The 26,107-nt window shown below is 43.6% G+C and overlaps 1 protein-coding gene across 13 annotated transcripts in view; it reads left to right on the top strand.

The window, feature by feature from the left end:
- Positions 1 to 23,802, top strand: part of ZNF532 (zinc finger protein 532) — a 90,241-nt gene extending 66,439 nt beyond the window's left edge. For 12 of the 13 annotated variants that reach the window (XM_039840591.1, XM_039840571.1, XM_039840544.1 and 9 more), the window contains 4 exons: positions 44 to 325; positions 17,309 to 17,421; positions 19,473 to 19,620; positions 21,248 to 23,802. In XM_039840591.1, the coding sequence (XP_039696525.1) occupies positions 44 to 325; positions 17,309 to 17,421; positions 19,473 to 19,620; positions 21,248 to 21,742 (1,038 nt within the window). In that variant the 3' untranslated portion in view covers positions 21,743 to 23,802. The remainder of the gene's footprint in view (positions 1 to 43; positions 326 to 17,308; positions 17,422 to 19,472; positions 19,621 to 21,247) is intronic. The other variant, XM_039840478.1, reaches the window with a different exon arrangement.
- The last annotated feature ends 2,305 nt before the right edge of the window (positions 23,803 to 26,107 follow it).

Here is a 26,107-nt window from a genome sequence, read left to right as displayed (position 1 = left end):
TGGTGTGTTTTGTGATAGAATTTCTTTTCTTTTCATCACGTAGTCTATGCATGGAACATTGAAAAGTATCGAAGGGCCGCCAAACTTGGGCATAAACCTGCCTTTGAGCATTAAGCCTACAACTCAAAACTCAGCAAATCAGAACAAAGAGGACACCAGATCTATGAACGGAAAAGAGAAACTGGAAAAGAAATCTCCATCTCCTGTGAAGAAATCAGTGGAACCCAAGAAAGTAGCCAGTCCTGGGTGGACGTGCTGGGAGTGTGACCGCCTGTTCACCCAGAGGGACGTTTACATTTCCCACGTGAGGAAGGAGCACGGGAAGGTAAGAACGGAGGCCGCGGTAGCGTGAGGGAGAGCCCTGGACTGATGGACCTCCGGCCCCTGGGTTTTGGGTGTGGCTCAGTCGGGAATTGGTAGTGGGGTGACCTCAAACATCGCTCAGTGTCCCTGCGCCTCAGTTTGTTTATCTGTGAAGTGGACGTTTGCCCGTCCTCCTCCGTTCCGCGGCTTTGCTCATAATCACCTTCACTTGCACTCGCTCCCCTGAAGGCGGACACGGAGTCATCTCCCACGTTCCCGAGGAAACCGAGAACAACGGTGAACCAGAGCTCAGTGTTTGAATTTACCTCTTAACCCAGTGACAAGTAAGGAAGAAAGCAGGAAAGGAAGAAAGTAGATTTTTGAAAACTGCTGGTAGCGTTTATATGACTTATGTGATTATTTCCTGAATTTGGTAGTGGGAAGAGGGACCTCATCCTTAAATATCTAGAAGTTCTGTAACAAAATCACTGAAATTTCTGAGTTGCAATATGTATATTCTTTCTCTTTTTAAAACGATAAGCACACATATCCAACTAATACGGAATTTTAAAAAATGACCATTATTAGACTTAATATAACTAGCAAGATTATTTTTTAATATTATGATTATCTCAAAATTGGTGTGTCATGGTCAGAATCCAGAGAAAGTCCGCTTTACCTTTGGTTCTTATGTAACTTAAATCTCTCTTAAAATATAGCAGTTTTCTTTTTTAATGTGCTGTTGAGTTGTTGGAAAAACTGGGGTATATGTCCTATAGATTGTCCCCCAAATTTCTGGATTTGGGTAGTGGCTTCCTTTTGACATTGTTTGACTTACTTCTCTTTATCCCATACTTCTTAGAAATTTGGTTAGATTCAGGTTTTTTTTTTTTTTAAGATAAGTATACATCATAGGTGCTGTATTCTTTTTGTATCACATCCCGAGGCACATAATACTGGTTTGTCCTATGTTTGGTGATACTAAGATTGATTAGTGGCTTCAGAGACACTGCGCTTTTAAAGAAACCATTTTATTGCCTTAACTTACGCTAGTAAAACCAGATAGTTATTCTTGGGGAACCTACGGAAAGAATGCACAGGAATGGGTGTGTAATTAGTATATACTATATCTTTGAAGAGTTTGTTCCTCGAAATGCTTAAGTGTTACTTTGTAATCTAATTTATTTATTCAAACTATTTATTTGAACTGCTCATGAAGCTAACGTGTTTTACCTAGCTAACCCTCCAAACGGTATAAACCTGCCTTTGAACATCAATCACAATGATCACAAACTGCAAAAAGATGTTTTTATTTTATTTGGTCTAACTTTACTGAATTCAGTGTCTCTTCATATAAAAATTAGTTACTTATGGAACATATATGGCTTTAGCAGCCCATTGCTTACTTCATCATCTCAGCTTCAGGCTCCCCAAATAGGCCGTAGCTTCTCACAATATTCGTTGTCAATATTCGGTAGTTCTTGAGGGTCAGTCCTTGCTAAGCTGACAGTGTAAATACCCTGCCAGTAGTTCTTTCAGAATCCGATGTGATGATTCTAGGAGAAATCTTTTCTTGGCACCCAAACTGGATTTCACAAATGTCGAAACAGGAGCAGACCATAATTACCTAGCAGTTCAGTCCGTTTATTTCTTGTACATTTGAGATTTCTGGAACCATCCTGGAACATTTCAAAATTCTTTGTTTCTTTGTTGTTTTCCCCTTACGCTGTCTTTGTCTGGCACCCCTGACAATTATTGGACCTAGAGTATAAGATCAAACTTAACACGTACTTAAACTGTTGGCCTTGGGCTGCAGCACGGAGCCTGCCCTGAAGCCAACGTATGTTAGATGCAGTGGTCCATCACTGAGGAAACGCTTGGCTTAGGAGGATTTTAGGATTAGCTTTGAAGAAGTTGAGCCCCTGCCTTTTGGAATGAGGCACATCAGATTAGATTACAGTTTGGGTTCTGTCCACTCAGCCTCCTGAAAGAACTAAAGGGAGGTGGGGCGGGGGGGGGAGAAGAAATGCCTTTGCAAGCTGGTAAAATGAAAAGAATCTTGAACGTGAGTCAGAAACGAATGCGTGAGTTCTGCCATGCAGAATCGGACTGGAACCTCCACCTCCCGATGTCCCACCTAGACAGACACACCGGTGTCTATTCTCATTGTTCTGTCCCATCAGAAAACTCACGTCGCCCCTCTCGCATTTAAGCCCTAGACTTCAAACACTCTGTGCTCTGTCTTTTCTCTTCCCTTCAGACAGCCAAGCAAGCACCTTGCCGTCTGCACTTTGCCACACTCCCCTTTACCCTCAGCTGACCACCTTTGGACTTTGGCTTCGCCTTTGTCACCAAACCCACTTCACTTGTGACCTCGTTGTTGAGTCCAGTGGACATTTTTTTGGACTTTACCTCGATTGACCTCACTGCAGTATTTCACACGATTGGCAGTTCTTCCTCAAAGAATTTTCTACCCTAAGTGTCGAACGCTGTGCTCCTGCGTTTTCTCATGGTTGCCAGACAGTCGTCAGGTTTCTGTGCTGGAAGCATTTAACTGCCTGTCTCTGGGGAATTTCAATTACTCTCATAACTTCACTTCTCGTATACATGTGCAGATAACTTCCAAATCTCTGTCTCCAGCTGTGGTTTCTCGTCTGCATTCCGGTCTCTGAAATCCAACCACTTATCAAGTTTCGGCTTCTTGGATAGCTCAGAGAAGCTTTAAGCCTGCCCAACAAGGAACACCACCCCCTGCCCTCCCCAGGCTTCTACAGCCCAAGCTTGGTGTCCAGTATGACTCGGCGATGCCTTCCTTCTGCCCAGCCCTCTCCCCATCCGTTCACTCAATACCCTTTAGTCCACCCATTTATCTTTGTTCAGGCAACTGTTAGTTCTTGCCCGGATGGTTGTTCTCACTCCAGCCAGAAAAAGTTTTTTAAAGGGCAGCTCTGACTGTGCTAAGTGTTATGTCCCCATTGCACTCAGGGTCATCCCCTGGCTTCCTAGGTCACCTCTGATCTACCCCTTGCTGTAGCCATGTCTCAGACGATGTGCGTGAGACAAACTTCACGACCAGAGGTGCCTTAAACATCGCTTACTTGTCTCTGGGGCATTCATTCGCTTGAAAGCCCACACCTTTTGGGTGGCTCACTTCTCTTAGCCCTCTAAGTCTCAGCCGAGACATCACCTCATGTGGAAAGCCTTTCGTGGTCCCTCCCTCAGACTGACCAGGTCCTCTTCCTGCGTTTCCATGGCAACATGTGCTTCCTTTACGTGTGTACTCACCAGTACATGGTGGGTGCCGCTCCCATTAGACACTTGATCATTTCTTCCTCTTTTCAGTTCTCAGCCCTAGCGTCTTTGGGGCATTTGTCCCTAGCTCGTGGGAAGCTGAAAAATATTTCTTGAATTAGCGGATCAAGAATGGGTGCTGATTTGGAAGACACTGAATCCCTCTTGGCTGTAACTTTCTTTTTTTTTAAAAATGGGAGTCACGCGTGTTTTAGTGACCTCACAGTATCCTGCATTGTAGGTACCCAGAGGGAACTGTGTGTGAGGTGACAAGCAGCCTCCAGTCTTTTTGGGTTTAAGATGAGATACAAATATGCTTTACACGTATGAGGGATTTGAAAATTACGTTCGGCTAAATAAATGTCTCGGGTCAGCGTAGTCGTTTGCTTCTGCCAGGCTGGCGGTTATCGGGAAGGTCTGCCTATATACCAGATTGCCCGGGGAGATAGCGCCGTGTGCTCTGATCGTGTATAAATGTTCTGAACCGGTGAACTGTGAGGGTTCCCTTGATTGATGATTTTGGTAACTTGGTCTAATTTGGAAGGCGCGGTGGTGACGGCGGTGACAGGGCGGCTAACGCTGATTGAGGGCTCGCCGTGCGGCACGCACTGTTTATCATCTCACTTATCCATAAAACAGGCTCATGAGGGTAGGTGCTGGCTCTGATCTCATTTGACAGACTTGTCACTCCAGGTCCTGTGGCTGGGAAACGGCAGACGCAGGAGTCGGTCCAGCCTCGAGCGCTATGCCGAAATAGCGACTCGGTAGAGCAGGAAAGCTTGGTATTGCCAAAACGGATTAATTTTAATTTCATTGAATCTTTCATTATAGATACGAAACAGCAAATATATGACTTCCTCCCCGTCATCGCTTTAATTTAGGCCTTCAGTCTTGGTTAAAGTTGTTTATGGCATCATTCAATGAATGAATGAGTGTTTGTACTTTGGGGAAGATGTTGAGAGTAGTAGTCTATTCTTCACTGGGGACCTGGTGCCTAACTAGAGTGTGTGGCAGTTGTGGTTAATAGCGCTTCGGAGTCGTTAGTGGATCTCATAAATTTCCCTGCAGAGTCATGGGATGCTGTGGAGTGGCTTGTATATCCTAGCCACTGCCTGGGATGAGTTTGGGGTGTGGCCGGATTATAGCCAGCGGTGGCCTTCCAGGGGCATAGAGGCTCTTCCTGCAGTAAGAGTTTCAGAAACCTGGAGCAATGCGCACGCAAGCGGCCCCTGCCAGCCTCCGCGAGTCCTCTGAGAGCAGGGCCTCTGGGTAACGAGGAACGAATTAACCAGAGCACTGGTTAGCGGGGCTGCTCTGGACCGTCCGTGCGGCCAGTTCCACTCGCTGCTTTTTATAACCAAAGATTACACCTGCCGCTTTGCCCTGCTGCCTGGCAGATGGGAGCCTTTGGCCAGAATGACTGGCCAAAAGGGAAGGGGCCAGCACAGACTCGTTAAAGAGGCATGAGAAAATCACTCAGCGTGCTGGTGCGACAGGTACCAGGTTGCGTCTTTGCACTCGAATCACAGCGCCCGTGGAATCCTTCTCTGCAAAGCCAGTCCCCTGCCAGGCAAGTAAGAAATAACTGGTTAGAGCTGGGTGCTTACGGCCACCAGAGTGACACAGATGTTGGCAGACACGTAGGCATTTGCAGTGCGTCACCCACCAGGGCCGTTGTTACTTTGCAGACTGAGGAAGACACTTCCTCCTGGGCCCTTCCTGTTTATCCCTCGCATGGTACTCGGTCTCAGGAGGGAGAGGCTCCCCTGATGTTGGGCCTGTGCCCTCGCCAGATGGAACAGATCTGAGACCTGGCCCTGTCTCCTCTGCTGTGGGTGAATGTACCAGGACTTGCTGGCTTAAGAACATTCTTATTAAAAACATTGCCCACAGCCAGGGACTGACTTCCGTCACCGTCACAGACCAGTTCTCCTCTCCCTGGTCCCCTTGCCCCGCAGCTGTAGGGAGTCTGAACCCCGGTCCCCCCTCCTGGTCCCCGGTCCTTCCCCTCCTGGGTTTGCCCCTCCCAGCCCCTGGTCCTGCCCTCCCCCCCCCCCCCCGCTTGCTTGAGGTCGGATTTTGCTCTCTTCATGCTGCTAGAGCCTTAAGGCAAAGCCTCGGCCTCCCGCCCTGCACCCTGCCCCAGACCCAGATCGATGTCCCCGAATCCCTTCCCCTCGTTACCTGTCAGACCTCAGTCCCTTGCTGTGCCCCAGATGCCCTCCCTGTCCCGGCATCCCTGGCAGGTGGAGCGTAGGTGCAGATCCCATGGGGCCGAGGGAGGGCGGAGGAAAGTAGCTTCTCTTACAACCCGAAGGGCCCAGATTTGCTGTGGGATTAGGTTTCTGCAGTAAATGGGTACTGAAATCCTGTCAAGCTTCAGAATTTCAGGCCAGTCTTGTGGTTCTGCTGTACCACGTGAGTAGGCTTTCAGGTGCTTGCCCAGGAATGCAACATTAATTTATAATTTTTTTAGGAAAATATGTTCCTGAATCCAACAGGCACATTAGATTTCTTAGGTTTTAAGAATTTAGTGCATGATTGTAAGTCGATATTACTTTGAAGCCCAAAACAACCAGAAAATCATTTTTCATGCCACCCGTGGGGACGTCAAAGGAAATAGAAGGCCGTTCTGGCACGACTGACTTAATAAGGAATAGTAAAATAGCACTAGAGGGTCACAGAGAGGTCATGCATTCCCACCCAGGTTATAGATGAGAAAGCTTCGGACCCAGGACGAGTGCAGGCCTGCTTTCAGAATTTCACCCTTGTGCCAGAAGCCGCCTTAGAACACAGAGTCCCCCGCTCTGCCTGAAGGTCAGAGTGTGGGTTTTTAAGCCCCTACGTACCCCAGTTCGTGGGCGGGAATCAACTCTGGTTTGGCAGAGGAGCCGGGGCCTAGTGTGAGCAAGGAGGAAGCTTCCGTCAAACCCGTTAACTCAGCAGGTGCACGTAAATGGCCAGAATGTGCAGCTCGCGGCGCTGCAAACGGAGAGTTGGAAGGATGGTTCTGGAAGGAAAGAGGCGATCCACGAGCCATGTCTTTTCTTCATATCCGCTCAGAGCCAAGTAATTGCAAAACTGGGATCAACACCAAGACAGAGAACACAGACGAGCCTTTCAGTAGCTGCCTGGTGGTTCGTGCTCACACTGGGGCCCTGACCTCTCCATGGGGACTCTGCATGGTGTCACGTGTTCTCGCACCTTCAGATTCGATAGTCGATGATGCCGGCCAGCAGCGCCTTATCGGTATGGCTTACTTAGACAGCCCAAAGACTAATGTATCACGTAGGACTAGGGCTAACAAGAAGAGAACTGTCATCAGTCAGTTTTAATGTTAGCTTTTTCACATTCGTGTTTGCTTATTTGCTTTTTGGAGTTATTAACAGATTTCTTACAGATCATCTGATACAGACAGTGATTATCTTTAAAAGAAATGACTATTTTCTTTTGTCTCGATTTGTGGAAATCATATTAGAAAGAGTCTGCGTAGGTCTTCAGACAGTATATTTTAATTTTTTATTCTGTAACAGTATTAAATCATTATTTATAAAATAAAGATTGTAGGGGAAAAAAATCTTTCACAATGATCTCTTTTAGATTGGTTTTAATTAAAAAAGAGCAAAAAGATTGTATTAAAAATTACATTAGAAGAAAAACATTTTCTATATACCATCCAGTAGTCTTTCCTTGAGTACTGGATTCTCTGAGAACAAAAATTGAGAAGTAATATGCCACTATCTGTACGCATGTATCTTAGGAACTAAGGAGGCTTAGAAGATAGGACAACCCTTCATAAGAGAAAGCGGGGTGAAACAGAACCAGGCCCAGAAGAATTTGACCGCAGAGATTTTTTTCGTACGCATGCGGTCTTTGATTCCTGAATGTCTAAGAGCCAGTGGCTGAGACCTAGCTCTGTTTTCCATAGAATGTAAGACAATGGTCTGAATTAGAGTTAGCAAACTATGGTTCACAGGCCAGCCAGCTGTTTGTGTAAATGATTTGTCAAAGCACAGCCACACTCATTCATTTATGTATCATTATTCGCGGCTGCCTTTGAACTACAAGGTGGAATAGTTACAACAGAGGCTTTATGATCTGCAAAGCCTAAAGTCTTTAAGTCTGGCCCTTTATAGATAAAGCCTGCCAGCCTCTGGTCTAAATTTATTCTCCATGTTTAAATATTTCCCTAAAACACTCAGTTCCAATTTGTAGAAACTTGGATCGCGTAGTACTCAAAAATTATTTTTCTTGGTGCTTTCACACATATGTAAGTTGAGTTTCCTGTTCTGTGCTTGTCTAAATACCCATTTATTTGTATATTCTTGGATATGGTGAGACAGGAATTGGAAAATCTCACTAATGTCCTAGATATTAAATTCTCTCAGTAAGGACTTTGGAATTTATGATCCACAGTATTTTAAACCTTGGGAGAAGGCTGTTTGCCTGTGTAGGAGACATTTTCTAAGGTAACATGAGCGGTTGGGTAAGTGGGCTTATTTCTTATAATTCGCCATCTATAACTGTGGGTGATCTTTATATAAAGGGAATGGAACCTTTCCAGTTTTGTGAGCACACACTCACTATATCCGGATCTAACATGAAGAGATGAAGAAACAAATACCTATGAAGCGTTATTTTTTTATTTATCCTGGTGAAAAGTTTTGAGAATTCTCAGAGTGAAAAATATATCTTTTATTTATTTAGTAGGTATGCTAATGATGTTATATATTTCTTCGGTGAATTTCCTTTTTTTTAATTAAACTTATTGGGGTGACATGGGTTAATAAAATTATATAGGTTTCAAGAATACACTTCTATGATACATCATCTGTATATGGCATGTGCGTTCACCACCCAACGTCAAATCTCCCGTCACCACATATTTGACCCCCTTTACTCTTTTCTACTTCCCTCCTGTTTGAATTTCCTTTTTTAAAAAATCAGCTTTGTTGAGTTATAATTTTTAGGTATTCCTAGCATATTTCTAACCTGTAGAAAAACTAAAGCCATATTAGACTATAGGTTTTTTTTAACCTGTTCATGTTATCAGTCGATACTATTTTTAAGTCTTTGGTTTGACTGGGTACTTGTATATTATAGGAATAATGTACGATTATCAAACTCTTTAGAACAGCCCATTCATTCATACTTTGGGAATGTTTAACTTTTAACCATGTGTGTTCTTTTGCATGTACCTTTCTTTCATTCTATTAATACTTATCAAGTTACATAGCATTTGCCATGGAGAAATACAAATAAAGTGTAAAATATAATTCTTGCCCTGCAGATGCTTACAAGTGGGTAGAAAAAAAAAGCATAAATATTTTAAAAGCTAAAACTAGTATAAGTTTGGGTATGAAACAAGGGTCTTGAAGGAATCACAGGATGGTGTCTAATGAAATACTAAGTGAAAGGTGCTTTCAATTCAGATTTCAACTCAGTTCTTGTTGAGGCTCTATAAATAGAGTAAGCACTAAAATACAGTTCAGCCTTCAGGTTGGAGGAAAGCAGAGTGAAATTAACGAAAATCGTGTATGATAATATGGAAGAGAAGAATTGGGCTTATGTCTCGGGTACAAGGAGGCAGAGATTTGAACATGGCTGTTTCATGGGCAATCGGCCGGGGTTGGGCGATGCCAGGGAAGGCTTCGTGGAAGAAATTCTACCCAAAGAGGTATTTGGAGGATGCACGAGAGGAATTCGCCCTGGGTACAGAGCAGCAAGAAGAGCGTGGATGTGGTACAGACCAGCATGACGAGCCCAGTGGCTGCCAGCGAGTAATTCCGGAGGGCGACATGCTGGGCAGGATGCAAAGGGAGGTTGGGACTGGTGAGGTAGGAGGGTCCAAGAGCCTCACTCCCTGCTGCTGAGCGTAACAGTGGGGTTTTAGGTAGAGAAATGACGTGTCGGGCTGTGTTTCCAGTGGTTTGCTCTGGCAGCTGTGTGGGATATGGGTGAGAGGGGATGGTGGCTGGAGAGGCCAGGAGGGCCCACCAAGGAGCTGAGCTGAGCTGGCCCGGAGGGCGGTGAGGGTGGGAACGAGTCCCATGGAGAGGTAAGACTGTTTCAGAAGGGCAAGGAAGGTATCATCGTCTTCAGAGGATGTGAACTTGCTTGACTTTGAATGGAAAGTTTATAAAGCCCTAGACGTAGTCAGTGATGGGTTGAGGACGAGGCCGTGGACTCTGGACTGTCCAGAGAAGGAGAGACGGCTCCATGAAAACCCCTCTGCATCTGATCGCAGTGCTCTGCCCTCTCGATACAAAGGGTGACTCTGTGTCCCTCATAAGGACAGCCCCTCATCTGTGCACTCCGTTCAGCCCCCTTATTGACCACTGAAGGAGGTCACAACCATACTTGTCCTCTCTCCTGCATCTTCAACTTTCACGGCCATCCTCAAAATCGTGCAAGGTGTCGTGGAGCCTCTTATTGTAACAAAACGACCTTCCTGACCCCACTCACCCCTCTACTGTCTCCCTTTACAGTACATCTCTCTGGCATCGTTTTCTGGCCTGATCTTCCCTGCGTCTCTCCTCCCATTCAGGCCTTTCCACACCCTGCCACCCACACCACTCTCGTCGAGCTCCCCGGTGTCACCACCCGGGAGTCCTTGGCTTTCCGAGGCGGCGGCGTCTTCGACCTGTCTGAAGCGTGTCTGCCAGGGAACTCTTGAAGGCTTTCTTCGCCGTCCTCCGGGACACTCTTTTCTCTCGGTTTTCGTTCCGTCCCAATGACAGCGCTTCTCGATTTTTCTCGTCTGTCTAGCCTATCACTGTTGATATGTCCATTTTGCTCTCACCAAGTTCTCATCCAGGCCCATGATTTTAAAAGCCGTCTATGTCCTAATGACTGGCAGATGTGTATTTCTGGTCTGGACCTCTCCCTGGAGTTCCAGACTGGAATGTATCTTTACTTAGGTCTTCAATGAGCCTCTCAAACTTAATGTATCTCAAATGTAACTCTCGATCCCTCTCCTTCCCTAAAACTGTTTCTTCCCTACTTTCCAGTTAGTAACTGGTAACTCTATTCCACCAGGTGCCCAAGCCAGAGAATTTGGAGCAATACTTGCCCCTTCTTTTTCTCTCCTTAGTCACGGTCATCCAGCCCATCCACAAATGCTGCTTGCCCTCTATCTTTGAGATATATACAAAATCCAGCCATTTACTGTCACCTTGACTTTTCAGGCTCAGGACGTGTAATGTCTCCCCTGAGTGTTACAGACAGCCTCTGCCCTGGTTTCCTGCTTCAGCACTTGGCAGCCAGGCCCTGCTCAAACCCTTTAGTGTCCTGTCACACTCCTGGGCAACCCCAAGCCCTCCCTGTGGGCCACAAGGTTGAACAGTCTGCTCTCGGACCTCCTTGCCTGCCATTCTCCCCGTCCTCACTCCATAGAAAACCACAGGAAGGACATGATTGGGAAACACAGGTGGCTCAGGAACGTGCGGGTAGATGTCCAGCATCACTAGGCATTGAGGAAAACAGCAAACGAAGTGCAGTATAGTATTTTACCTATTACTTTGCGATGTTGAGGAATAGTGGCCCGGCGTCAAAGACTCTTGGTAAATAAGCACCGACTTACATAGCGGGTGTCCTTTTTGAGGGCAGTGTCGCAAGAAGTGTCAAAGAACCTTAACATTTTTACAACTTCCAAACAAGAAAGACTACTTTCAGAAATTTATGCAAAGGAAATAATTGGTTGACTACAGAAATATTTACCTGTAATTACTAAAAAGTTGAAATAACCTAAATCATTAACAGAAAATAGTTAAATTATGGTTTGTTTATAGAATAGAATACTATACATGCATTAAGAAGAATGTAGAAACATCAAAAATACATGTGGCCGTATGTTTTACAAATGAAAAAATCATGTTACAAATCAATTTATAATATAGACTCATTCTTATACGCATAATACACATAAATATCTGTTTTCAGAAAAGAAATGGGAAGAATACATAGGTAGAAATTGACAACGGTTACTCGGTGAGATTAGAAGAAATCTTTCCTCTTTTATTTTGCAATAAGCACTTGTTGTTTTTATAATTGGAAAAAATAAGAGAAAGGAAATGGAGGCCCCAGTATCTACATACACCATATATGTTACACTTCACTTAGCAAACGGCGGCTGCCGGCAGCTTTGCCTTCACTTTGCTGGTCCCCTCCTCATTCCCCGCCGCTAACCGCGTGAGCGCCGCGCCTGTCTGCGGGCCGCACCTGGTCTCCACCCCGTGGGAAGACGCGTTCTTCCTTCTCTTCTGCCCGAACCTCTCCCTGTGCACGGGCTCATCTCTTGCCTTTGTCCACAACATCTTCGTGTTTTTTATAGGTTCTTTCTCATCAGTATTTAAACACGCTCACATCTCACCCATTTTCCAAAAACTAACCAGTGCTTGTTCTGTGCCCAGCACTTTATCCTAAATTTGTTGCTCTCTGATTACCGTGCAGAACCTGCTCGTATTATTCCAGCAGATAATTATGCCTTCAGTTATTCTTTCCTTTATTCATTCATTCACAGGAGGAGTAGTTACTGAGTATTTTTCTGTTTGCCGAAGGCCGGGGATATAGAGATGATGATTCACAGCTTCTGTTCTTCGTGCGAGTACAGGGGAATGACATTCACCCTGAAATTAAAAAAAAACAAAAACAAACCAAAAAAACTTGTAGAGTTCAGGGTTTTTCTTTGGAGGAAGAGGTATATTCTCTAAGTGTTTCGTCTGTTAATTCCATACAATGGAATGCTATTCCACAGTGAAAAGGAATGGAATTCTGATACACTCAGCAGCATGGGTGAATTGCAAATGTTTTATGCCCAGTGAAGGAAGCCAGACTCAGAAAAACTACCTGCCATACAATACGGTTCCATTTATATGACCAGCGTAAAGCAAAACTATAGGATAGAAAACAGATCAGTGGTTGCCAGTAGCTGGGTGCAGGAAGACAGGTTGACTATAAAGGGCCACTTGGGAATTTGCATTGGGGGTGATAGAACTGTTCTATATCTTGATTGTAGTGGAAGTTACTCAGGTGTATCCACGTTGTCAAAACTTGAACTATACATTCAAAAGAGTGACTTTTACAGTTTGTAAATTATACCTCAGTAAACCTGACTTAAAAATTTTTAATAGTGCTATATTCATGTTTGAAAAATCCAAACAACATGGAGCACAGTGAAAAGCCTTATTCCTACCCCCCCTCCCCATAATCACTATGTTTCTTATGCATCTTGAAGTTTCTCTATATAAGTAGCATCATAGATGGATATATGTCCTCATTTTTACCATTTCTAACAGAACACAGCTTGGCAGCATAACTTTCTGCACTGGCTTCTTCTCCAGATAGTGTATGTTACAGTCATTTTCACATCGGTGCACTGCAATCTTCCATTCTTTGCTACAGCCACATGGCAAGAATGTTGCATACGAGCACATATAGTATATTTAACCAGTTTTCCTTTGATGGACCCCACATTTTTCCCCCATGACACAGTGCTGCAGTGAATAACCTTGTATATACAGCAGTGCCATTAGAACTCTGTGTTGAAAACGCAAATTTGTTCCAACGCAATTGATACGTCAGGGAACAATTGGAGCATAATGTGAATTCCAAGTTTGCTCATGCGTGATTTCATCCCTGGGCACAGAAAACGGGGGGATGGAGTTGTGTAGGAGTAAACAAAACACGCACACACCGCAGCCTTCCACCTGCGACCTCTTCTCCCCTTGTGTTGAGTCGCACTGGTTCACACCTGGTGTTACAACTTCCCTCCGACCCTCCAATTTCAGATACCCCGCCCCTCCCCTTTCACCACTTTACAAAAACCCAGCAAGCCACAATGCTCTCGCGCCCACTTCCACAAGCAAACTGCAGGTCTTTTTCAAGGTAAAGTGTCATTTTTTTGCAGTATCTGTGTATTTCTTAACCATTTAACATGTCTAAAGCCATGCTCCTGTTTCATTAAATGTGCCAACAGTTTTGAGTATTATGCCCCGAGCTTACTTTTTGATAGAAGCCCTGTAGTTTTTATTGCCTGACTTTGCATAGTGCAGTGATTTATAACACGTGTTATGTGTATGTCATGTTATAGCAGAACTGTACCCACCATGTGTGGGTCTATCTGTAAAATAGATTCCCAAGTGAAAGGGTCCAGAGCTTAGGAATTAAATCCTGAGAGATTGCTGCTGTGATACGTTTAAATCCTATAGTTGGTTTGGTTTTTCCCTCTTTCATAAAAATGTGATAGAGCTGAAGAGTGTGTGTCCAGCATAGTGCGGGAATAATTCCGCTCCCTTTAATCTTAAATTTGTGGATGTTTCTGGATATTTTGTTCATCAAGGAGGCTGTTTGCATGTTGGTGCAAGGCCAATGCCTCGTGGAGGTCTCAGTCTCAGGAAAAGGTGAAATGAATGTCTAGCCAGATAGGTTTGTGGAAGATGTGACTTTTGTCCCTCTAACTTCTTCAGTGTCCCCTGACACAGAAAGAGGCCTTCAAGCCAGAGACAAGAAGGGATTAGTTATCAGAATGGGAAATGTCTGATTGTGACAGAGCCAGTGGCAATGCAGGACACATTCACCAAGTGCCATCTGAAAACAATGGATTTCAGAGGCATTTTAAATCCCAGAGCTCAGACCTGAGCCCAAGGCCAGCACATTCAGAGCAAAGGAATTTGCTAAGAAGAGCTAATGCTTTCTTTCCTAAAGTATGTGAAGATAAAAGAGTCAAAAATTAGAGATTAGGGAGGAAGTTTAAGAAGTATACCCAAGTGTTTATTTGATATTTTTATTGCAAAGTTTTACAAAAATCTTCAGAATCTGACAGTTTGTTATTATTATTATTATTATTACTTTCCTATTCCTTCAAAGAGTTCACTTTAAAAACAAAATAACTAATAATCAAGTAGGAAAACATGTTTCTTTTCTTAACTATAAAAAGTCCACTGAAGGGTATAGTTCTCTCAGTATCAGCCTACAGTCTATGGAAGCCAGAAGGAAGTAAATGACCTTAAAAGTTTTGAAAACAGATGCTGATAGACTTTATACTTAATACTATTTTTTCTATTTTTGTTTGATTGATAAAAATTCTTTCTGTGTCATAAAGTAGCAGTGTGAACTATTATAATATTAAAGGTACCGTTATGAAAATAAATTAGGTAAAGCGCCTTTAAATAAGTTAGTATTTAAATTTTAACAAAGAAGAGTAATTTGTTTTGTTAGGTTCTGCTAACGCAGCAGGTTTGATTTGGAAACTGATGTTTAAACCTGTAATTTTCTTGTCATGAGTGATTTTGAAACCCCGCTCCATTGTTTTGAACTTGCATAGTTCATTTCTGCATTTTTTTTCATAAAGATGTTGAAAAAGAATATCTCACACGTCACCTTTTTGAAAATAGTAATTATTGATTCGGCTAAGCAGCTTTTCATTTAATTTATTATCCTCTGCGGATTTTTTTGTTGCAATTTCTCTTATTAAAATTTTGGGGGGTGGCTCCATAGTGTAGTGGTTCGCACATCTGCTATACACGCAGAATGTCCTGGGTTTGCGCCCCAGGAGGAGCCACGGACCATACCCGGGTCGGGGTGTGCCAGGCCAAGCATGTGGGGGGAGACACCCCACCTTCAGAGATCCCGTTCTTAAAAAAAGGAAACGACAGCGTCTATAGGTCACGGGTGGATTTGAGGGGGAGGGTGGGAATTAAAGAGGGGAAAAAACATTTTGGTTTGCTATTAATGTAACTACATGAGAACAAGAAATGGAATATTAAACCCTTCACCTAAATAGAAAATGCAGTTTATATTTCTCAGACCTCTTGCCCATCGTACGGTTAGAAAGATAAATTTCAGTTCTCTGCATCCTTCAGAATTCGTGCTGCAGCTTGTCTTGCTTTTAGAAAGTATTTTGACTCTTCCAGGCGATCTTAACATTGTCCATTTTATGTGTACAAAATTCAGAAGGAATTAGATATTCGTAGATATTTAAATACCTTTATTGAAACATAGTAGAACTGTTCATGACTGTTCTTTACTTAAAGCTTTATTCTAAATGTAACCTCGTATTCCTTCTCAGGCTACATAAATGTTCATCCAACTGCCTAGGGAATACTAATGGTCCAGTTCATGTGATCACAAGTTTTTATGAAGGAATGCCCTTGGGAAAAGAATACCAACTGGTATTCACTTCGTTGTCTTTTTGTCAGAGTATATGCTTAGTAGGACAACAGTAAAATATGCAATACAAGCAGTGGAATGGCTCTCATCTTTAACATGGAGATGAAACTCCCTCCTTTGCCTTTGCCTGGCTTCAAGACCCTTTTAAACCCCTGCCAGACTGATTTGCTTTATTTAAAAGGCAACATTTCCACTCTTTTAAAATGAAACTTGGATACGTAACTTTACTATTATTAATAAAAGAACATTTATCGAGGATTTCTCTGTGTCCCAAGCACTATATTTGACCCTTTACTGAAATCCCTCTCTTCCCCTGCACCCTCCAAGGTGGGCACTGGTGTGACCCTCACCTCGCAGTTGGGAGTGGATGCTTATCAGGTAGAGACACTTTCCCTAGGTCACTCGATTCATGAGTGGTAGAGACAAAGTGCCAACCCATTTCTAGGAATCCGGAGCCAAACTCTCAGCCACTTAAATAGATTTGCTTACCAGGATATGTTTGTCAGATGACTAATGTAAAAGTAATTAAAAATATATTTATCATTATCATTTGGCTCATCTCTTATTGTCAGAAGTAGTAGTATTTGAGAGAATTTATTCCCATGAGAACTTATTCCCACTTCAGCCTCATTTTTCATGATCGAGCCAAATTTTGTTCCATTCATGAGGCCAAGAGCTCTTTTTTGATTTAATTTCCTTGTGATACATTGTTTCATTGCAGACTGCAATGCATGTCATACCTTAAGAATTTGTTATATTAAAATTAAGCCACTAATTTTACTTTACCATGGAAATACATAAATGTAACATGTCTTAGCCAAAGTAGGAAACCGGTAACTTTTGATTTTTATGCTTCTCTCCATAGCTTTCTCCTGTTCTCTCTCCCTCGCAAATACATACAGACGCTGCCTATACCAACAGGCAGTCTCTATAAAGTAGTTTCAAACTTTTGTGTTCTTAAGGTAACCAAATGGTATTATTTAAAATAAAAGGCCTTCTGGAAAACTCTCCCCTTATATAAGGAATAATTACCCAATAAGGGGGGGAAAGTTAAACTGTTTAAAATTATCCAGATATTTAATTTAAAATGGCACATCAGGTAAGCTGACACATTTTTTCTGGACACAGTAAGTTCAGTGATGGCTTTATTTGGTATTTACTGAAGAATTATGTTTTCATATATTATCTGCTTTAAAAAAATAACATTTATTACACCTATTGCAAAGAAAATTTATTTAACATTTTCTCTTATTTCAAATACCGGGGTGTTTGTGTTGAATCAAAAACATAAGTGTTTTTGAGAAAAAAAAAAAACATAATTTTTTACTCTATGATAGTTTGTCCTATTCTCTAGAAATTAGCCTCTTCCTGGTTACCCAGCCCTGCCTTCTCATTTTATTAACATCTTTAAAAAGAATCTTCTAGTTTAGTTACTATATCGCTAAACAATTATGAATATTAAACTCTTAGGAAAGAATTCTTAGTTTTTAAGAGTGTTTTCTGTTTTTATTTTCCTAAGTGACTTTCTTTCTTTCTCCTGATAAAGCAAATGAAAAAGCATCCTTGCCGCCAGTGTGACAAATCTTTCAGCTCCTCGCACAGCCTGTGCCGCCACAATCGGATCAAGCACAAAGGCATCAGGAAAGTTTATACCTGCTCGTAAGTCATGGTCTCTAACGTGGGAAGCCAGTGGAAGGGTTAAGCCGGAGCTCCGAGGTTTTCCGTATTTTACCATTTTCCATTTCCCACCCTCTCTGTTCCACGGTTTATAGATTTCATTGCTTAATTATATTCTGTTGTTTTGTCATACAGTTTCTTGATTGGGTTGTAACATTTAAAAATAGTAAACTTAGAAAGGAGCAGTTACTTGCACACCCCACGCAGATTCCTGTGTTCTTTTCTGTTGTCCAGAGGTATGTATTTTATTAGCAAGGACTTGGGAGACGTGACTTGTTCCCAGGTGCCTGGTTGCGTGATCTGCTTTTCGGTCCCTTTACACACAGGGAGTGGCCGGTGTTGGCAGGCTGATGAGTCTGGTTGCTGTCCCCAGTGGTCCAGAGCAGGCCCTGATAGGGCAGGTCATGGAGTCAGCCCTCGGCTGGACCCGTTGCCCCTTGGCTGGAGTTCACCACCTTCTCTGGACACACACTATTGGCTGAGAGGTCAAACGCGTGGGGCCGAGTGGGCCAACACGCCAAGTGGACCATGCCATGCAGGGGATGGTCGCAAGCCACTTTCTGAAAGTCAGAGCTTGTTGTATTATCATTAGTGAAAAAGCTCTGTCACCCACTCAGCCAGAACGTTCCGAAAGTGAGTTGATGTAACAAGGTTACTTACTTTACGGCATTTTCCGGTAAAAGAAAGAACTAGAAGACGCAGAAGCCCCGTAGCCGGTCTGTAGTGCGCATGTTCCGTGTGGCTTCGCAGACTCGTGCAGGTCAGCCTGGCTTCGCTGTGCCTTGATTAGTGAGGGGAAGCTCCTTGGGGAGGAAAACAGGGATCTAGACCCTCCGTCAGTGAAATCGAAGCTGAAAATGATTTTGGTGAGATGAACACATAAAGCCTGTGTGTTGAGATGGCATGGGAAGAATCAGAGAATTCAGAAGAGAGGCCTGGGCTTGGCGGAGGATGGAAAGGAAGTCCGGCGTGGCGGAATCTGCCATGTGATGGGCTCTGATTATCTCCCCGGGATGTCACCGCATGGCAGTAAAATGCTCGGATGGTCGTGCGATTTCGCGGGTTGCTCGGTGTTGGTGCCGGCTCCCACCGCCTCCGTGTACGGGGCCTCTATCCTGACGGCGTGGGACCAACCACTGTAAATTCCCCAGAAGCTTTTTTTGAAGGCAGCAAGTTGGGTCTACCTATGACAATGAGGTACTTTCCATCCCTCTTTACTGCAGTGTTATTTTTGATGTCTGGTTTCTAGCATCCATAATCACCATGGTCATTAACTTTTTTTTTTTTTACCTGTTTTGGCCTGTTTTATTAAGAAAACAGTAAATTTGTATTCTCTTCCAAAGAGAAACTATATTCACAATCTACTGGGTTTTTTTTTTCCCTCCACACAAGATAAAATATGAACACTTCAATAATTGACCTATTTTGGGTATCTGTTCACAGTTTTCTACATTTGAGTCTCTGAATGAACTCATGTCTTTGGGTGCGAGGATTCGAAGCAGGTGCATGACATGTGTGCCTCCATGAAGGAATCAGCAGAGTGAGACGCTCTGTCCTCTCTTTGTTCTGGCAGAGTGGACAATAACAACCTCGGTGTGAAGCAGTCCGAGGGGCTCTCTTTGTATTAAAGTGTCTCTCGTGTTGTAAATCCTGAGAGAACACTGTGAGAGTCATTGTAAAGAAAACTTTTCAAAATTGAACATTCTCCATTTTAAAATTAAAGCCATCTAGAATTGCAAATTAAGTGACACTTGAACCAAACCTAGAAAATAAATATTCCATCTGAACCAGTATCGGCTGGTCCCGTAAGACACAAAAACGAACAGAAGACTTTTTTTAAAAGCTGCAGAATGTTTTCCACACATTAGAAACGGTGATTCCTAACAAAACTGTCATTTCGCTGTGGTACGCAGCTTATCTTGCGCTCTCGGAGCGTGCGTGTGGCCAGTGAAGGTGCTTCAGCAGCAGGTGTGTTCTTCAAGGAGGTTACTTTTCAGCAAGGAGGTTATATCTTCTTGCCTTTTGCTCCACAGGCACTGCCCAGACTCCAGGAGGACCTTTACGAAACGGTTGATGCTGGAGAAACACATCCAGCTCATGCACGGTATCAAGGATCCCGATTTGAAAGAAATGACAGAAGCCACCAACGAGGAGGAAACAGAGATAAAAGAAGACGCCAAGGTCAGACGTTGCACATGTTCTCTTTACGGTGAAATTGCATCGACTTGCTTTTTGCATTCATTCTTTTCATTTAAAGTTTTCTACGGTTACACAATTTTAAAAATTCAGGCTATGCGTGAAGGTATAAGATGATAGGTCATCTCCTTCAACACCCATTCTGACCTTTCCTCTTGCTCCCAAGAGGTACCTCTCATTGAATTTCTTTTGTATCCTTCCAGAAATAGCTGTAGGGATCTACTTCTATAAATAAATTTAAAAATTTGATGTTGACTCACCAAAACGATCTCTTAACCAGAAGGAATGTATAAAGCGAGATTGTTTTTCACTAGGAACGTTATCGATTGTGACAGGGTCCGAATAAAAATCGTTCTTTTTCGCTTCTCTTTGTAACGATGAAAGATAAAACGACAGATTTGTGCCTTATTCTTACATCAGTGGATAGTGAGCTTGGGCCAGGTCACACGATATATTAACCTGTGTACAAGGCATGTGTGTGCCGAGTGTCCTCGGTGAAGCAGCAGTTCAGCAAGTGTCTAAGGGATCTGCTGTATTTGGCACCATGTAGAATGTACCTGGGTAAATAAAGCCTGTGTGTGCTTCCAAGGAGTTAATCATTGAGTCAGGCCAGTCAGAATCCAAGCCAGGCTAGTGTCCCATTAGGTAGTAATTCTTTCCCTTAAGTGATGGGGGGTGGGTAGGGGGCGTTAAAGAATATAGGTGGGGGGCAGCTTCAGGTCAAGGTGTTTGGGGTCGTACCTTCAGGTCAGGATATATGAGAGGAGGCTTGTGAACAGGGCAGAAAAGATGAGAGGGAGCCTTTGGCTTGGCGTTTTGGAGAGGGAAACGAAGGGGATTCGATGTGGGTCGGATCTGGAAAGCTGGAAAGGAGGGAGGAAGGCTTGGCCCGAGGGGAGAGGAGGGTGACGAAGGGAGTGGGCGGGAACGGGCAGTTCCTGGACCAGCTGAGTCTTCCCATGGCTCCCCGTCTTAGTCACAGAAAAGGCAGCATCAGCATTTTCTCTCGCACAAGGTGCTTTTCAGTCCACCCAGCCCAGCGTCTCCCTGGCCCCATCTACGCACTCAGCTGGTGGCCCTGCTCCCCCTCCTCATCCCCCCACGCCCTAGCTCAGGCCTTCGCAGGCACAGCTCCCGTGTCTGGACTCTCCCTGATGCGGGATGTGGTCACATGCTCGTGTCCTCCTGCAACAGGCCTCTGTTCAGCTGTCGCCATCACATGATAGGTAACCTAACCACCTGCTGCCCGCTCTGCTTCGCATCCCCTCTCCCCCGTGCGTTGTCTTCCTGTGTGTGACACACTGTGGATTGGCACTTTGGTTGCTGCTTGTCACACTCCCTTGGCACCTGTGTTCCATGGAGGCAGGGACTCGTCTGTCCCCTGCTGGGCCCGTGGGCCGGAGCGATGCCTGGTTGCGCAGGGCCAGTCCTATTCGTGGAGCGGGTGAAAGACGTGAGCCTCGGGTTGGGAGGCAGACGCGCAGCTGTGAGAAAACCCAAATCCCCAAGGTCACAGTACAGTTTTCCTGGCGGCTGTAGAGTCCAGGAGAGCTGGTCATTTATCACCCACAGGGCAGAACGGCTTTCACTTGTGTCTGTTTTTATCTCAAAGGTTCCCAGCCCCAAGCGGAAGTTGGAAGAACCAGTTTTAGAGTTCAGACCTCCCAGGGGAGCAATTACTCAACCGCTGAAAAAGCTAAAGATAAACGTCTTTAAGGTTCACAAATGCGCCGTGTGCGGCTTCACCACCGAGAATCTGCTGCAGTTCCACGAACACATCCCGCAGCACAAATCGGACGGGTCTTCCTACCAGTGCCGCGAGTGTGGGCTCTGCTACACGTCGCACGTCTCGCTGTCCAGGCACCTGTTCATCGTGCACAAGCTGAAAGAGCCTCAGCCGGTGTCCAAGCAGAACGGGGCGGGGGAAGAGAACCAGCCGGAGAACAAGCCCAGCCCCGAGGACGGGTCGTCCCACGGCGCCGTGTCCGACAGGAAGTGCAAAGTGTGTGCAAAAACGTTTGAAACTGAAGCTGCCTTAAACGCTCACATGCGGACCCACGGCATGGCCTTCATTAAATCCAAAAGAGCGAGTTCAGCTGAGAAATAGCCACAGACCGACCTTCCGTGAGGGAAATCCCTGTCCACATTGGAATTAAAACAGACGTTTTTGTTACAAAAAGTTTGCAGAATAATAGAGTTGACAGTACTGTCCAGGCTGTTGCGATATATTCTCCTTCCGCGCGTACCTTCTTCACCTCGTCGTGTTTATCCTCAATAAGTATTAAAACCGTATTTGAGTTTAAAAGAGTTTGTATATATTTAAATGAATAACTTTTTATACTCTTTGTTACATGTTTGTATCAGTATTTAGTAGGAAATGTTTTGAGTTTGTTTTTTTTTGGGGGGTTAGAATTTTTCTTTTTGTATTATTTCTTTAACACAGAGTTCCTTAGTAACAGGGGCAGTTCCTGAACTCAAATAAACCATTTTGTATGTTATGGATTTAAAAGGGTTAATTAATTCCAGGCTAAGACAATGCCTTTTTTAGTGTTTTTAATTTTTAGCATTCACTACATAAATCGTAGGTGATCGTGGGTCTCAAAACACTAGGGACTTTTAAGTGTCTTAGCACTATCCTCAACGTGCCTGCTCGAAGCCCGGGAGTGCGTGATCCAGACACACCCGCACTCCGGCGGCGTGTGGCATCTTCCCCAGGCCATGCCAACCAGTGTTTAAAGCAGCCTTGCAGCTAGTTTCTTTCCCCGTGGTGAATGAAAACTTAGGCCAGAAATCCAGTGAGAAAGGTGAATTTCCTTCCTTCCATCTTAGAATGGGGAAGGAGGGTATTCTCAAAATATCTAAAAATGCGGGCTGGTGGTTTTCTGGTCAGATTTGCAAGGCTGGCTTAAAGAGCACAAAGAGATAAAGTTACGAAAGGGCTGGACTACTGTAAAAGTTACAAATAACGTAGTTAGACCAATAGATTTATATAGTCGAGTTTTCGTCATGTAATTTATTAACTATTATAAAGACAACAACTAAAGATATCAAGTATTTCTCTGGCTCTTGACAGGAAGACAGAAATCGTAGTCGACTTCACCCTTTGCTGTCTCAAGAGTTGGCATTTCCTGGGTGCTACTGCCGAACATTCTGGTACTTAGAGTTGGGATGCTCAGCTTTAACCACCAACTTATCAATGCAGCAGCCTGCGCTCGGCGATCAGCCATTAGATTAAGCACTGAGCCGCCTGGGTCTAGTTCGTTCATTTCAATAAGTATATTTACTCTCGGTAGTTCTGCTTTATTTGAAGTGCAGCAGAGGTACTGTTCTGTCCCCTCCGTTTTTAGTTCTCTGGGAAAGTTATATTTTTCGGTTTTCGTTTTTGTGTTTTCTTTGGCATTTTATATCTTGTATTTATCCCCAAACGTGTTTTGTACTTTTTCTTTTTCTTTTTTTTTTAAGAAAAGCAGTTCCTTTGTGTATATATAGATACTTGCATGGTTCTACCGTAGTCAGCATTCGGTTGCTCAGAAGGTCTTGCTGCTGTGAGGTGTTACGCACTACACCCGTCATAACTGTATTAAACACATTTCACATGTAAATAAACGTGGGACGTTTGGCCCTTGTCCTTCTGTGAGAGAGTTATTGATGGTGGGACTGTGACATCCTCATGAAACTTAGGAAGTGATTCATTGCAGGGACAGGCTACAGGATATTGCAGAATTCTTCCCACTCAGAAGAAGGACGTATTTGTTCTCCTTAGCAATCAGCTATTTTGTCAACTTTCTTGTCGACTCCATCAGGACATCGGTGTAATCCGAGGGCATGATTAAGTATTCCTCAACTTGAAATTCAATTGCTGTTACTTGTTCTATTTATACTTGTATTGCTCTAAGTTGTATTCATTGCACTTTCATAATGTTTCTGCATTTGAACCTTGCAATAAACCTGTGTGGTGGGCTGCACAGGTCTTCCTGGCCTAGTTTCACAGTTGAGGAAGCTGAGCTCTGCTTAAATTCTTTGCCTAAGCCCTCATAGCTGGTAAGTGGCTTTGCGTATTAGAACCCAGATATTCTTGCTCTAAATCTAGTGCTCGCTCTATGTGTTTATGTACATATTGACAAATATTCATTTATTCAACAAATAAAAAGTATGTGCAAAACACGATACTAGAATTTTTGTTTGTGGCACTATAGTTTTTATACAATAACCTGGAAGTCTGTCTACCCTTAAATACCCAGAAATGCTTGATAATATGAAATTAGCATCTGTTAAATGCCTACTTGAGCATCCAAGAAAGTTTTAAAAAAAATGCCCAGAGGCACAAAATGAAGAAGCCGACACCCAGAGAAGGAAAACAGGGTGCCGTAACCCTGGGAAGAAAGCCGGATGGCTGAGCTGAAGAGAGAATCGGTGAACTAGAAGATAGATCACGAAACTGTTCCCTGGAATCCAGCACGGAGATAAGGAGATGAAATATGTGAAAGCGATTAGAAGGACAAAATGAGAAGATCTAACAAGTTTAATAGTTCCAGGAAGAGGGAATAATATTGGGAAGGGCCACTGTGGAAAATTCTTAGCCATTAACGAGGACGTGAATGTTTCAGGTAAATGTGAATACTGAGCAAAAATCCACATTGGGACTTGTGAATTCCACACCTTGTTAGTTGTAGATGTTGCGTATGGTTGTCTGGGCATTTGAGAAACAGGATATAGCCAGACCAAAGGCGGAAAACTGGGATATGCTCGTGAATTCTCAGGAAGCCCATTCCCTCTCCTTGGTGGGGAAGTGGTTGCTGACGCGACAGAACAGGCTCGGGTCAAGTTGCAAAGATCCTTGAATGATGGACTAAGCTGTTTGTACTCCAGTAGAGATTTCTTTGAACGGGAGAGTGACATAACCAGATTAATTGGTGACAGTGTTTAGGATGGATGGTAGAGGAGTGTATCAATCAGAATAAGTTAGTTTATGCTGTGGTTACAACCCTAAATCTTGATGGCTTATAACAAGAAGACATATTTCTTACATTTGATGTCCACTGTGGGTTGACTGGAGGCAGGGCTCCAAATCTTGTCCCCTTACCCACTATCACAAAAGTTGCTGGTTCCTGTGGCAGAGGAAAGGGCACTCTGTTTCAGAAGTGGCAGATGTCACTTGTTACAACTCAGTGGCCGAAACCAGTCACATGGTCTCACCTAATTACAAGGAGGCCAGAAGTGCAATCTTTCCATGTGCCCAGAATGCAGAAGGCTGAAAATATTTGAGCAGCATAAATGACTGTCACAGGAATAAAGCTGAAATCATTGTACCTACGGTGCTAATACACATGAGCATGAGGACTTGACCTAGGGTGGTGGGAGTGGACTTGAGAAGAGGCTGCAGTTGCAGGTAGAATTTCAGAAGTAGTGTCAAGATGAATTCATGCCTTGGGATACAGAGAAACAAAGAGGGTAAGTCTCGTCGGAAGTTCGAACCCAGGTAATTTCCTTTAAATAGATGTTTTTCAAGGTTGACATTACTTAAACAGAAATATGCAAGTCAAAATCACAGCTAGTTAGTGGGGAAGTTGGTGCTGTAGCAATACATGCAAGATACGTTTTTGTGTGTGGCTGGACAACTTTATTAATATCTGAGTAATAGTGATACATCATGAAGAATGCCAGCAATGATAAAAACAAAATGAGCAACAGTAAAACGTGGGCTTAGACTACACAGTAGAGACCACTTCTTCCTCCCAGACACGTTTTCTGCAAATTCCTCACTCCTACTCCGATAAGTATTCTAAATAACAACCAACTGCCCCACCCGAAGCTCACTTGGATGCTTCTCCCCGGGGCCAGTGGGCTGATGAGTTCTATCTCAGGGTCTTTAACCAGACGGAAATTTTCTGTTGGAAACTTTGGCCAAGATTAAAATATTATTACGTCATATTACATATTTGTCATGCTGTGCGTACTTTTTTTAAATGGCTACTTGGAAGAGGAAAATGTGAAGAACTTCACAAAATAAAATACAACTTAAAAGAACCATTCACCTACCCAAAGAAGGGTCTGAAAATAGAGGCGTGTGCCAAATGTGGAATGCTACTACCATTTAGTTAACACACACACACACACACACACACACACACACACACACACACGATGCCATAAGGGTTCTAGAATGTAGCTCTTAATTTTATTTTAAGCGTATAACTAAGGAACCTAGATATAGTTACCTTAAAAGCTGGGCTCCTATTCTTACACCATTCATTCTTCATTTAAATGGGCACTTGAACCTTCTTGTTTATTTCAAGTTTCTTTTTGAAATTATGACTTTAACATTTCTACAGAGTTAATTATATACCTTAGGGATATGGCAATGCAAACTAAATATCTGCAAAGAGCATCTCTTCCAGCTACTTGAGGCTTCTGGACTAGCCACTTGTTATTTTGTAGTCGTCGTTACCCCCAAACCACTTATTCTGAATAG

The sequence above is a fragment of the Pteropus medius genome, unplaced genomic scaffold, assembly GCF_902729225.1.
Source record: "Pteropus medius unplaced genomic scaffold, Ma_sr-lr_union100, whole genome shotgun sequence".
In the NCBI taxonomy this organism is placed as follows: Eukaryota; Metazoa; Chordata; class Mammalia; order Chiroptera; family Pteropodidae; genus Pteropus; species Pteropus medius.
The sequence above is the reverse complement of the archived record's forward strand: the minus strand, read 5'-3'. Positions and strand labels throughout refer to the sequence as shown.